At 44.6% G+C, this 15,072-nt stretch overlaps 1 protein-coding gene across 2 annotated transcripts in view; it reads left to right on the forward strand.

The window, feature by feature from the left end:
• Positions 1-319: 319 nt before the first annotated feature.
• Positions 320-15,072, forward strand: part of STMN1 (stathmin 1) — a 40,749-nt gene continuing 25,996 nt past the window's right edge. The window contains exons 1-2 of one of the 2 annotated variants that reach the window (XM_073615999.1): positions 8,994-9,029; positions 9,310-9,370. In XM_073615999.1, coding sequence (XP_073472100.1) covers positions 9,009-9,029; positions 9,310-9,370 — 82 coding nt within the window. In that variant the 5' untranslated portion in view covers positions 8,994-9,008. Of the gene's footprint in view, positions 433-8,993; positions 9,030-9,309; positions 9,371-15,072 lie in introns of those variants that run through there. The other variant, XM_073616000.1, reaches the window with a different exon arrangement.

The raw sequence follows: 15,072 nt of genomic DNA on the forward strand, positions 1-15,072 counted from the left end.
GGTCTATTCTCTGTGACAAAACACTGAGGCATGTAAGATGGCAGCCACCTATCCAGCATGTGAACCATCTCCAGCATAAAGTCATGTGTTATTGTAACCATTCTTATATCACATGTCGCTGCTAAGTGACAGAAATAGTGGGTCGCATCTGCCTTTTCAGCCAGGTAGTCGTATGTCAGCTTTGTAACACAGCCTGCCTCACCACACAGCAGTGATTAGTGAGGATGACATAGAGACACACCTGCTCTAACATCTAGTCAAAGCCCTCAGCGCCAGCGCGCCATTTGGTGGGAGGCGGAGGGGCGGGCTTAGTCGATCTAGTCTGGAAAATCTCTGCCAATGAGGGGGCGCGCGTCTAGGCACGTGATCGAAGTGGGTGCTTTTGTTCACTGCTGCTGAGAGCGCGTGTGGTATATTCATCGACAGATACAGGTGAGAGGAGTGTAGGAGCTGAGCCGTGTGTGCGGGGGGAAAAGCATAGAACAAGGGGGAGAGTGCATGTGTTTGTTCTGTACACACCGTACGTATTCTCCAGTGTGGTAGACGTTGCTCGAGGTTGTGTGTAATAAAGGCTAGTGCTGTTCTCTATAAATAGTAAATTAGTTGTATGTGTGGGGAGGTGAATGGAGGGCTGCATGCCGTGTGTAGTGTAGATGAATGCCTGCCATGTGTAGTGGCTGCGCCATGAAAGGAGAGCGGCTGGGTGGTCGGACACCCCCTCTATAGTCTGTAGAGCTCCTCAGTGTCTGACATATCTCCGGGTATAATAGGCGCGCTCCCTGCTTTGTTCAGGTGTGATGTCTGGCACACCCCGTTTTTTATTGGCTGCGCCTCGTCTTACCCGCCCGCTCATTGGTCGGAGCTGGTGTGGTACTCGCGCCTAGATGCTCATCGTGCTGTGGTGCCTGTTCGCCTGTAGCTGGTTGCCGGGCGTGGCGATGTATGTGGATGGCTACTGTGTCCGTCCTCTGCATCCCGGCTGCCTTAGGACGTCCATGGCAGCTGTCGCTGCAATCCCTGCTGCGCGCCTCTTTGTGCAGTGAATCAGTGACAGGTGGCCGCGCCTTGCCTGCCACATGACTCCTCTCCAGGAACAATGACGAGGGACCTGGCCATGGTGAGCCCCAAGGGGGTCACAGGCACTTTGGCGTAAGACAGAAGGATTTTAGCTCACATCTGCTCCTGTTGCATCTTCTTGCCCTTTACTTTTTTTTTTTTTTTTTTATTAAACAAAACACTTTCATCAAAACCCCACCCAAAAAACACCACAAATGGGTTTTAAACAAAGAAAATGTAATGCAGCTTAAAGTGGAACTTTAGGTTAAGTAATTAAAATTGTCAGACAGCCAGGATTTTTAAAGCAGACATCTCTTCTGAATTAAAGTGATTGTAAAATTATATATATATATATATATATATATATATATATATATATATATATATATATATATATATATATATATATATATAAATTTTTTTTTTTTTTTTTTTTTTTTCCTTGGTTTGAGAGCGTTTTGCAAGCCAAGCAAAATGTTTTAATACAGTTTTTGCCTTGATTTACGAGTGATGTCTTGATAAGAGTAGCGTCATGTCACAACTGGAGCATAAGAGCCAGTTCACACGGGGGCGACTTGTCAGGCGACCTAGCTGCCTGACAAGTCGCCTCCCGTTCTGTACAATGGAACCGTTCTAATCGGAGCGACTAAAGGTTCCTGTACTACTTTGGGGGCGACTTGCATAGACTTCTATACAGAAGTCGTGTGCAGGTCGCCTCGGTGAGGCGACCTGCAAGTCGTGCCGCTTCTAATGTGAACCGGCGCTAAAAAAGAGGAGCCTCTAAGTGTAGCAATATGGTTACATTTAATGAAGGTACAACATTTAGCAACTTATTGCTACACTAAGCGCCGGTTCACATTAGAAGCGGCACGACTTGCAGGTCGTCTCACCGAGGCGACCTGCACACGACTGCCGCGGCGACTTGCAAGACGACTTCTGTATAGAAGTCTATGCAAGTCGCCCCCAAAGTAGTACAGGAACCTTTAGTCGCTCCGATTAGAACGGTTCCATTGTACAGAACGGGAGGCGACTTGTCAGGCGGCTAGGTCGCCTGACAAGTCGCCCCCGTGTGAACCGGCTCTTAGAGGTGCCTGCCTTCTCCTTTTTTTTTTTTTTTTTTTTTTTTTTTTTTTATACCCTGTAAAAAAAAAAAATGCTTTGATATACAAGTGCTTTGGATTAAAAGCATGTTTCTGGAATGAATTATGCTCGCAAACCAAGGTTTTACTTTATATATATTTTGCAGCAGCTCCCTCTGATACTAACCTGAGCCCCATCTCAATCCAGTGATATTGCAGGGGTGTTTCAGCTGCTTGGGACTCTCTCATTGGCTGAGACAGTGGCGTGGCGCCATTGGCTGCTGCCAATAAGGAGGGGACGCAGCAGCTCCGTGTCTGAATGGGCACGGAGCAGTGGCTTGGCGTGCAGCTCACTGTACTGATATGGAAATGCCTGAATCTGACTGAACTCCCGCCCATGTGCAGGAATGATATAATGCCCGGCCAATGACAGCAGCTGGCGATCTAGACCCAGAAGCTGGCTGCCCGAAGAGGTCAGCTGCCAGGCGGGGAGCTCGGGTGTCGCATCGCTGCAGCTGAGGGGAGTATAGTTCCACCTTAAGGCTTAAATGTGGTGTCTGCAATTCTCATTTCTATTACTTTCACCTGCTGATCTGGCGAGTAACACTTCCTGCCTTAAGATCCTGTACTAACAATCTAATGTTAGTACAGTGATCTCCCTGCAGAGCTTTTGTGTTCTTACAGGGGATGCCCCTCCTCCACCAGTACACAACCGGTCAGCACTCATCCATTGATCTTTCGGTCATGCTCCTTTGACAGAAGCTGGAGGTTTTGCCAGCTTCTGTCAGACTGGCTGCCACACACTGGCCAAATGTTGGCCAGCTTCTATTGAGGCGGCCAATACCGCCTGAGATTCAGCCTGTGTACGGGGCTTTAGGGTGTTTTCACTATGAATGAAAGAGCAACACCTTTGGACAGCAGCATTTAGTGTGGTTGTGGGAGGGGGCAGTGTGTATTAGATACACCAGGCTTAAGTGTGTGTAAACTTCCATAAAGTCATCCAGTACAGACATCAGACAAAACTGTAATTTTACAGCATTCAAGTGGTTCTAAAGCCTAACTAAACCCTCTTATCTTCAGCCAAGGAAGATGCTGCTTTGGCCTCATCTTCAACTGCCATGATGCACATGTGATCAATTATGACACCAGCCATTTGATGGTTTGATAGTTTGGTTGACAGCACAAGCAAATGTGACAGTTACATTTCAGACATGCCAAGAATGGAACTGGTTTTTAAATGGTTAACTTAGAGCTAAACCCATAGGTTTAGGTTTCAAATAGTATTTTTTTTGACACATGCTGGAAATGTAAAGTCAAATTGGTTGTGATCTCAAACCATCAAATGGCTGGTGTCATAACTGATCACACATGCAGCATCTTGGCAGTTGAAGATCAAATAAAAATGGTAGCTTACTTAGCTTAAAATTATATTCTATGCTCAGAGCCAATCACAACCTTTCTGTACCATGTGATTAGCTGTGACTAATCACAATAGTATATATGAATGGCTTTCATTCATAAAAAGTTGCTTAATTGTGATTGCTGTTAGGAAATCATGGTGTGTATACGGGGCTTTTTTTCAGGGTAACTTGGTGGAACTCAGTTCCACCACCTCTGGCTCAGACCCTTTGGTGCCTGCTCACCACAATCACTTGTAAACACAGAAGTCTGGTTTCTTTGTTTACAAGTGACAGCTCTGCACTCTGTGTGTAACCCCCATGAACTCTGCACTCTGTATGTAATGCAATCCTGATATTTAATGCCCCTTTAAGACCCTTCTACTGTTTGTGAAATATGACCACACCCACTATTTGATGTGATTTGGGGGGTTGTGGTTGAGTTCCAGCACCTATTTGAGAAAAAAAGCCCTGTATGTATATCTCATGATCACCTCCCCAGTATTTCTATGGTAACATTGTATTGCTCTGATCACTGTATCTAAAGTGGGATTTTTTTTTTTTATGTATTGTCGGTGTCCCTGATCACTGCCACGTCAGTTATGATGCTGTACTACACTGGTGACAGTATTAAAAAGTTGTGTGTTTTTTTTTTTTTTTTTTTTTTTTTTTTTTTTTTTTACAATTTTTCCAAACAATAGTGACAAACATACAATTTAAAAAAACTTGCCATGCCTCTTACTAAATACATTGGACTACCTACTTCCAAAAAAGGTAATTTGGGGAAATTTGTACTGTTCTGGCATTTTAGGGCCTCAAGAATCAAGCTAGGCCATCAGTACATCATGTTAGATCTATGAAAATTGATCAATCAGTTTGTGGACTCTAACTTACCTTTTTCAAAGTGTTCTAACTTTTTTTTTTTTTTTTTTTTGTTTAGCAAAAATTAAAAAAAAAAAAAAAAAAAAAGTGGTGATTAAATACCACCAAAAGAGAGCTTTGTGTGGGGAAAAAAATGCTGAAAATTTTATTTGCATACAGTGTTGCATGGTCGAGCAATTGTCATTTGTGTGAGCAATTGTGACAGCACTGAAAATTGGCCTGAGCAGGAAGGGGCTGTGGTGTTGAAGTGGTTAAGGTAAAAAACCTGGTGCCACGGTTTCTCATCCCTCTAAGGGCCTGCTAACACCTGTGTAAAAACACAGTATGTGTTCTTTGAGAACTCAACACCTATTTTGTTAAGTATGTTTTTAATGTTTCATTGGAATTAAAGCAGACTTCCACTGGGTAAAAAAAAATTAGTCAGCAGCTACAAATACTGCAGCTGCTGACTTTTAATATATGGAAATTTACCTGTCCAGGGAGCCTGCAATGTCGGCACCTGAAGCTGACCAGTCCCTTGGCTCTGGGTGCAGGCACCGACATCCTTGCTAAGGGAAACAGGCTGTGGAGCATTACAGCTTCACAGCCTGTTTCTTACTGCGCAAGTCGCATTGTGCTTTCTGAATTGTCCCTGCAGTCTTCTGGGACCTGTCTCCCAGAAGGTGGGGGGCTGGACATTGTGTAGATCCCTGCACAAGATTGCGGCAGTCTTTCACCAGATGTGGTAGCAGATACCTGGATTTGACAGGTATCCGCTCCCCCCCCCCCGAAAGGTGCCAAATGTGGCACACGAAGTTCCATTTCTAGGTGGAACTCTGATTTGAAGCATAATGCATTTTATATGCCCTTTCCTCGCTGGTCACCTGGGGGAAAATTGACATGTGAATGCATGGTTTTTTTTTTTTTTGTGGTGCTACAATTGACTTTAATGGAAGGTGCATGTTTCACAATTCCGCTGAAGATGCAGCAAGCAGGACTTTTCAAAGATGTAAACAGTTATTTCCCCCCTCGTCTTCCAGGACAGCTACTTGAGAGATGATTGGCTCTGCCTTCTACAGGAAACACAAATCAGACACAATTCAAAAGGCCCCTCCCTTTCCCCTGACCCTCAGTTTTGTGTTTTCAGACCTCCAGGAGTATGCACTATCATGTTTCTTTCATTTGGTCTGGTGACTGTTAGCGGACCCCCCTTGTTCAGATTACTCAGACCGGTTGTGGCCATGTCTGCAGTATTTTCTGCTGTTTCAGCAGTCTGAGAAGGGTTCCCCCTGTGGTTCTGGCCTCTTCATGTTTGAAAAGGACTGGCTCAGGCACACATGCTGCTGGGGATGTTTTGCTGACTGTACAGCAAACGGACAGCGTCAAAGCTCATTACAATGCTCTCCTATCTGGTCCTCATCATGGAGGTTAAGGACACGGTAGAGCAGGTGCACCGTTCATCTGATCCAGTGGCTGCAATCAGGTCCTGTTACCCCTAAGGTTAGTACTTCTCTGCTGTAATGAGGGATTGTATATCCAGGGGCAAATGTTTTAGAAAGTGTAATTTTGTATGCCTTTCTTATTGTGGTTTCTTTTTTCTAGGTTGACAAACCTGTGAAAAGAAAATTTGGAAATTGTAGCTCCAAGCTTCCTGATAGCTGTAGGAGACTTATGTGAGACATGTATTTTTTCAGTGGCAGTCTGCTTCTAACCTAAAGGAATTGGTGGTTTCCATGACGGAGGTAGTTTCCTCCTTTCAAGCCTTTAATGATGGGTTAACTAGGTTGGGCCCTTCCACATCTGTAGCAGTGACAGTACCCCAGGTTCCTTCGGTCTCCAAGATCTCTACCCCTTTGGTGTCAGACAGTTAGTTCCCACGCGGTCTCTGATCCAGAGGGGGAGAGCTTAGATTCCTCATCCGACGAGGCATCTGTGTCAGATGGAGAAAACTGTTAATACGGCTAGATGCCTATTTCCAGTCGCAGATATTGAACTGTTGAAAGCAGTTTTTACTTCTGAACAGATTGAGCCACCACAAAAATCTCAATCGGTTCAGGGTAGAATGTATAGGGGTCTTCAGGGGCGTAAGCCTAAGTGTTTTCCCGGTTCACTAGTCACTTAAAGATATGGTCCTGTCAGAATGAAAAGGGCCTGAGAAAAGGTTGTTCCAGTCCAGAGGGCATAAGAGGAGCTTTCCCTTTTCATTCTGGCATTGAAGAGATGTTTTTCAAGTGTCCCAGACTGGATGCTCCTATGTCTCAAGTGTCTAAGAAATCTGATCTTTCATTTGAAGACTCGGTTTCTTAAGGACCAGATGGATAGGAAAGCTGACTCTTTGCTCCATAAGGCCTGGGAGGCTTCAGCCTACTCTCTGGGGCCAGCCCTGGCATCCACCTGCTTAGCTAGAAATCTAGAGGTTTGGGTCCAGAGGCTAGATGACCTGCTCTCCACCGACACGCCTGTAGAAGAGATCAAAGAATCTCTCCCCCTGATTGCCAAATCAGTGGCCACCTTAGCAGACGCAGCAGACTGTTAGATCAGTGGCCAAAACGTCTGCCTTGATCGATTGCTCTAGACGGGCAATCTGGTTGAAATCCTGGGATGGTTGAGATCCCAGGCATCCCTGCGTCAGATAATGCAGCTGTTGGGCTTGATGACTGCAGCTATTCCAGGAGTGCCCTGAGCCCAATTGCATTCCAGATCCCTACAGGCGTTTCTTCTGCGTTGTTGGGATCACAAAAAGGCTTCTCTAGAACAGGTCGTGTGGCTTCCAGGAGACTATTCTCTCAATCTGTCCTGGTGGGTCTGACTGGAGCATCTGCAGATAGGGAAGGCTTGGGCCTAGTGTTTCTAAGTAAAGATTACCAGACGCCAGCTTGTGGGGTTGAGGGGTGCACTCAGAGGATTGGCAGGCTCGGGGTGCCTGCCAGCCAGAAGCAGCCCAATCCTCAAACTACAGAGAACTGTTAGCAGTAGGAAAAGTTTTGGTCACTTTGAAAACCAGGGTTCATGTAAAGGACCTGTTGGTTTTTTGTTTTTTTGTTTTTGTTCCAGACAATGCCATGACAGTGGCTTACCTCTAACAGGGGGGTACTCGCTTAGACAGCCTGCTAGGGTTGAGTCAGGAGATCCTTTCCTGGGCAGAGGACAAGGTTTCCTCAATCAGGGCAGTCCACATCAGTGGGTCAGCAAATATACTGGCTGATTATCTGAGCAGAGTAACTGTCACTTCCAACAGTTGGGAGCTCAACCAGGAAATCTGGGAGTTAGTGGTCAGGTGGGGAATGTGCAAAGTGGGTCTGTTTGCTTCCACCCACAAAAGAGAGCTTCCAGCTTATTTTTCCCTGGAGAGAGAAGCAAAGTCTCTAGGGACAGATTTGCTCTTTCCAGTGGAATTTTCCTCTGGCCTACACTTTTCCTCCAATTCTGCTATTGCCTCTGATGCTCCAAAAGATTGTGCAGGATCAGGCAGAAGTGATTCTGATTGCCCCATGGTGGCCCAGGAGGAGTTGGTTCCCAGCACTGAGAGCACTCTCAGTAGAGTCCCCCTGGCCCCTGCCAGAGAGAAGAGACCTTCTACACTAAGGGCCAATGCTACGTCCAAACCCTTGGATTTACTGTCTGATGGCTTGGAGGCTGAGCGGTGCGTCCTACAATTGAAAGGATGTTTAGCTAGGGTTATTGAGACTATTCTAGACAGCCATAAATTAGTCACAAGAAAGATTTATGGCAAAATTTGGAGGACCATTGTAGCCTGGCAAAAAAGGGCTGGGGTAGATGCGTTTTCTATTCCCTATGTTCTGGACTTTTTACAGAGGGGAGTGGAAAAGGAGCTTGCTGTCAGCACTTCAGGTTGCTTCCCTATCTCTGTACATGGAGAAAAGACTGGGAGAGGAGCCTTTAATTAAGAGATTCCTCCTAGCTAGGGCTAGACATACACCCAGAGTAGTCAGGCAGGTTCCCCCCTGGGATTTGCTGTTGGTATTGAACACCCTTACCAGACCCCCTTTTTGAGCCACTGCATGACTCCTCTTTAAAATTAGTCACCCTAAGGATGGTTTTCCTTTTGGCAATAACTTCTGGGAGAAGTTTCTCTCATTTAGGTTCTTGTGTAAAGATCCTTTATTAAGGATTTTAGACAGTAGTGATCAGGCCTGACCCTTTGTATTTGCCTAAAGCTTCGTCTGACTTCCACAGATCCCAGGAAGTAGTTATTCCTAACTTTTGTTCTTCCCTCAGGTATCCAGAGGAAGAAAGGTTCGTTTTTTTTTTTTTTTTTTGATGTCTTCTTCACTACTTAGTTACTAGTGAATTTGGCAAAAGATTCCCAACTACTGATTACCTTTAGTGGGTTCCGAGGCTCCCAGAGGTTATATTTCCAGATGGATTAGAGAAGCTATATGTGAGGCCTACAAATCTTCAGGACAATCCCCTCCTTCCAGTGTTAGGGCTCACTCTACTAGGTCGCTAGCTGCCTCTTGGGCAGAAAAAGCGGGTGCATAATGGGAAGTTATTTCCAAAACTGCTGTCTGGGCCTCCTCTCATGCATTTGTCAGGCAATATAGAGTCTAGATGCTGTCCAGCCAGCACCTCTCCTTTGGAAGGAAAGTACTTCATGCAGTCGTCCCTCCCTAAGGTAAAGATCTTGCTTATCCTCTCAAGCAGCTGTCCTGGAAGATGAGGGGGGTAAAACCCCCCATTAGACTTACCAGTAACAGTATTTCCAGGAATCTTCCAGGACAGCGTCTATATTCCCACCCTATTCTTTCACTGGTCCACCTATTTTAACCTGGTGGTGGTGTATTTGAGTCTGTTATTCCACTTTCACTTTTGGTGGAGGTTTACTTGATCTTCATACAACTGAGGGTTGGGAAAGGGAGGGGCCTCTTAAATTGTCTGATTTGTGTTTCCTGTAGAAGGCTGAGCCAATTATCTCTCTCGTAGCTGTCCTGAAAGATTCCTGGAAATATCGTTGGGGTAAGTCTAACAGGGGTTTTACCATTTAAAGAGGACTATTTTTACATTCACCTTGGACATGCCGGGAAGGTGTATTTTTAGTGTGGCAAAAGCACACAGATGGGAACAGACCCAAACTTTCGCTTTTGCTGGACAGCTTGGTCTGTTTTAGGAAGCTGAAAAATAACTTGCTGGTTGAATCAACATATAAAGGAATAGAAAACTAATGCACATCTAAGAATTGGTGAGCTGCAATATAATGCATTTTTGCCTCTCGGCCTCTGCTCTATAGTTGTCATGGTGCTGCACATGTGGTCATCTGTTACAAGACATCTGATGGCTTGACGGTTGATAGAACAAGCACTTGTGATCATCATTCAAGGCATACATTCAATGTAACTATTTTGGGAAATGGTTAAAGCATAACTACCCATAACCTGATACATTTCTGCTGACCGGATCCATTCAGTGTCTTTCAGGCCAGGTTGAATGGTACCCGGGCCTTGTATCCGAAGAAACTAGGTTTTTACTTGTGAATGCTTCTTTCTAGAGAGCTGGACCCTGGGATTCAGTACTTTTTTGTAGTAAGGCCAATAAAGTTTTACTGGCAGGGTGCTGTTGCAGGTCCAGGATTGTGGGATACCTTGAGGTTCCCCTGTTCCTGAAGGTTTTACGGAGCCCACCGTGAAGGGTGAAGATTGGGTCTGATGGTTTGCCACAGAAAACCCTGCAGCGGGAAAAGGTAAGTGGAGATTTTGAAATTTTTATGAAAAGTCTCCTTTAAGTGTATGTTATGTCTGTGTCACCACTGGGGGCTGTATTGAGCACTCACCGCCTCATGCTGGAAACAGCCACTGTGTCAGGAGCGAACACTTCCTCCTTCTCTGGCAAAGCGGCAAGATCCTCTGGTAAGAAGGGGTAACTTGTCCTCCTGTCGATAGCCCCTGCTACCGACAAAAACGCTGCGGCCGCCTGGCGGTTGTTTTACCCCCCCCCCCCCGCCTGACCGGCTCAGGATTCCAGTGGAACCTATAGCCTGCCGCTTGCACGGGAAAACCCATCCTTTTAAAAAGAAGGGTGGAGCCGTAAAACAGCGCAGCGACACCAGGAACACATGGAGGAAGTTTTTAAAAGCTCACTGGGTGGTGCTGCAGGCTGTGTAGGGACACGAGCAAAGAGGTGGCATTACTCAGGTTGGTGGCAGGCATTTCCTTTGACACATTATTACTATTGCTTCAGGCTGGGCATAAATAGCAGCATTTTTTTATTGCTGGACTATAGCCTAGCAGTGTATGCATTCTTTTGGTAGTGCCTCTGTTTTGAACATTAGGCTTTGAGTGGTAGTGGTTTGATTATTTTACAAACAACCTAAATCCATGTCCAAAAGAATGTCATCCTCCTCAGAGTGATCCGGTCGGTCAGAATGAGCCGTCAGGGGAGACTGGTGTTGCAGCAGCGCTGAACACTACAGTCCCTGTGTGTATATATATCACACAGGAGGTTTTTTTCTTCTACCATTTCTAGTGGAAAAGATTGATGCTATGATCACCTTCCATAGTGGGTTCAATCATAGCAGATCCCCATCCAGTGCTCAGGACCCTCATTTTGAGGTACAAGAGGCAGGGGATCAGGAAGGTCTTCCAAAGAGACCTGGAAGATGCTAATATATCCTCTTCTGAGGATCCTAGTATGGAGGGAGTAATCTCACATTTCTGGTACACTCCCTCACTAGACTGCACTACAGGCAGCAAAAGGGTTAAATGAACCAGTCTAGTGATGAGCTCACCTCTGGTTGGGATCACTAACCTTCCCTGTCTGGGGACACTTTTTTCCTATCCATTCATGGCTAAAAAAAGCTGATATATTCAGAATGGGAACACCTGGATAAGCTTTTTTTTTTTTTTTTTTTTTTTTTTTTTTTTTTTTTTTTTTTTTTTTTTTTTTTTTCCTCCCAATAAAGTGTATCTATGGAGGAAGAATTCTATAAAGTGGGAGGTTCCAGCAATTAATGCTGCAATCACCACGATGAATAAAAATCTCACTTGTCCGATAGACAATGCGCAAATGATAAAGGATCCATCAGTTAAAAATTGGAACTCCTGTTTAAGAACGACATGTCTCTGGCAGGTTCAGTAGCGCATCCGATTCTTACGGCAATTGGGGTATCTCAGTCCATAAAAGGATCAGTTTGTAGAGATACTTGAGATTCTTCCTGATCAGCAGGCCCAACAATGGGAAGGCATATCAGATGCACTATGTTTTATGGTGGATGCAATGAAAAATTCTATCATTTAATCCTCACGGCTTATGTTGGGACTAGTACATAGTCCTGTGGCTGGTAAATTGGTCAGCCGAAGCACAATGTAAAAAAACTCCTAGCCAGTTTGCCTTTTTATGGTGAGCGGTTATTGGAGACGATCTGGATAAATATATCCAAAGGATTTCTAATGGGAAAAGTTCTCTTTTGCCAGTAGAAGTAGTTCAAACGTTTCTCATTTTAGCATGCTTCCCCTCCAGTACCAGGAGCATCTGCCCTTAGGCAGTCTTGACGGCCTCCACTGTCAAGACCAAGAGTCCCAGGGCCAGATGTCTTGGGGCAGGTAGCCTGCAAAGCAAAATGCCAAGGCCTCCTTATGAAGGCGCGCCCCCACTCGCTCGGGTGGAGGGAAAGCTTCTGCAATTTCCAAATCTGGCAGGAACAATGTCAGGATAGTGGGGGGGCTTCCTTAGTTTTTCTGGTTACAAACTAGAGTCCTGAGAATTCCCGTTTCCTAAAATCAAATGTTTCCAGAAATCCAGGGGAAAGAGTCTATCTTTTTAGCTCTGGATCATCTTCTATCTCAAGAGGTGATATTGGAGGTTCCCTTAGAGGAACAGAGTTCAGGGTTTTATTCAAACCTTTTCACGGTTTCAAAACCAAACTGGGAGTCCTATTTTAGATCTCAAAGATCTGAACCGGCACTTAAATATCTGGTCCTTTTCGCATGGAGTCAATCTGATCAGTGGTCTCCATTTTGCAAGGAGAAGAGTTCTGGCATCAATCAATATCAAAGATGCAGATTTCCATGTGCCGATATTTCCCGCTCATCAGAAATTTCTATGCTTTGAAGTAGAAAATTGCATTTTCAGTTTGCAGCTCTGCCATTTGGTCTAGCCACTGCTCCACGGGTATTCACAAAATTCCTGACACCTCCCTTAGGTTAACGGCCCAAGGCATAAGTCCTAGCCTATTTAGACAATCTCTGCTTTTAGTAGATAAATCAGTCTCTGGCCTAAACCAAAGAATCTCTGCTGTAAGCTACCTGGAAAGCCTAGGTTGGATACTCAACCTAGAAAAATCCTCCTTAAAACAATCAAGGAGATTACAGTACTTGGGGCTAGTCATAGATACCATACAAAGAAGGTATTCTTACCCCAGGCAAGAATCGGTTCCATTAAAGAACTGATTCAACTTGTCAAAGCAAAGAGAAATCCTTCCATGTAGATGTGCATGAAATTGTCAGGGAAAATGGTGGCCTCCTTCAAGGCTGTTCCTTGTGCGCAGTTTCATTCAAGACTGCTACAAAACGCTATTGTCGGTCGGGAACAAGAAGGTTCAGGCTTTGTTTTTTTGTTTTTTTTTCCCCAATACACTCGTCCACCTAGGTGTGTCTGAGCCTCAATTGGTGGTTAATATCAGCAACCTCCAAAAATGGAAATTCTTTTTTTACCAGTATCTTGGAAAATGGTAACAACGGACGCCAGCCTTCTAGGTTGGCAAGCAGTCCTGGAAGAAGCTTCTGTCCAGGGGAAATGGTCCAAGAACCAGAAAGGACCCTGTCCATCAACGTTCTAGAAATTAGGGCAGTACATCTGGCCCTGGAATTCTGGATGCTCAGGCTACGGAATTGTCCTGTCAGGATTCAATCCAACAATGCCACGGCTGTGGCTTACATCAATCACAAGGGGGCACGAGAAGTCGTGCAGTCCAAAAAGTGAATCATTTTCCAGCTTGGTCAGAAAGCAACATACCTTGTCTATCAGCAATGTCCATTCCAGGGATAGAGAATTGGGGGGTGGGGGGGCGGAAAGCAGAAAACTGCTATTGCAAAAACTTTGGAAAACTCACTGCAAAGCTACTGGCATTATGTCCAGTGTGCATGAGGCCTCAAGCTGAAGTTCAGGTATGGCTACTTTTGCATTGATTCAGCTTGGACCTGAATGTTTCATAGCTGGCTGAGCCCATTGGAAGCTTGGCGAAAGTTTGGTAATATAGATCCAGTGGTCACCCCAGCCTGGACAGCAAGCGCATGAAGACCCTAGCCATAGTCTGGGTAGACGGCGATGTGCCCCATCCTGGGGTGGCTGACGACTTGAACATCTCGTGGAGGGTGCATATGACCAAACTTGGGACTCTTGTCACAGCGCTACCTTTTGTCTTACAGCCCCCTACTTAAACTCTCCCAAGGAACACGCTTAACCCCTTGATTGCCCCTGGTGTTAACCTCTTCCCTGCCAGTGTCAGTACAGTAACAGTGCATATTTTTAGCACTAGTTCCCAAAAGTCTGTCTGATTTGTCTGCTGCAATCCTAGAAATTGCTGATCACCATTACTAGTAAAAGTATAAATTCCATAATATCTCATAGTTTGTAGATGGTATAACTTTTGTGCAAACCAGTCAATATACTCTTATTGGGGTTTTTTTTTTTTTTACCAGAAATATGTAGCAGAATACATATTGGCCTAAATTGATGAAATTGTTTTTTATTTATAATTGGATGTCTTATAGCAAAGTAAATATTGTGTTTGTTTTTTCCAAAATTGTTGCTGTTTTGTTTATAGTGTAAAAAATAAAAGCTGCAGAATTGATCAAATGCCACCAAAAGACAGCTCTATTTGTGGCGAAAAAGGACATAAATTTTATTAGGGTTCAGCATTGCACAACTGCAATTGACAATTAGCCACTTCAGCCCCTGAAAGATTTAACCCCTTAATTACAGGCCATTTTTTTTGATACGGCACTGCATTTAACTGACAATTGGGTGGTCGTGCAATGTACCCAAAAGGATGTTTTTTTTTTTTTTTTTTTTTTTTTTTCTTTTTGTGTTTTTGTTTTTTTGTTTTTCGCTATAAACAAAAAAGCAACACTTTAGAACAATATTTTTACTTTCTGCTATAAAACCTATCCAAAAAAAATTAAAGAATCAAATTTCTTCATCGGTTTAGGCCAATTTGTATTCTGCTACATATTTTTGGTACAAAAAATCCCAATTGGCGTATATTGATTTGCGCAAAAGTTATCACGTCTACAATCTATGGGATAGATTTCTGGATTTTTTTTTTTTTCATGTCAAATTGATCACTAAGTGACACTTTTTGGAGACCAGTTACACCAAAACAGTTATCGGTGCTAAAAAAAATGCACGGTCTTTACAAATAACACTGGCAGGAAAGGGCTTAACAGAGGCAATCAAAGGGTTACATGTGTTCCCTGGGAGTGCTGACACTAGACAGATCCGTTGCTGATGACTAGGAATCAGATCTTTGTCTGTGACAGAACGCCACTGTTCTGTCATTCCCAAGAACGATCGTGGGTGGCTTGCGGCTGCTGGCCCAGCTGATTGGCAGGTGGCTGGCAGCTCGCACACCCCAGACCAGGGAGCACGGACAACGTACAGGTGAGAGCTGGATGAAGCACATTAACTTACCATGGTGGTGTCCCTTCCAGTCCCTCTGCTTGCCT

This window comes from Aquarana catesbeiana, linkage group LG02 (assembly GCF_042186555.1).
Source record: "Aquarana catesbeiana isolate 2022-GZ linkage group LG02, ASM4218655v1, whole genome shotgun sequence".
In the NCBI taxonomy this organism is placed as follows: domain Eukaryota; kingdom Metazoa; phylum Chordata; class Amphibia; order Anura; family Ranidae; genus Aquarana; species Aquarana catesbeiana.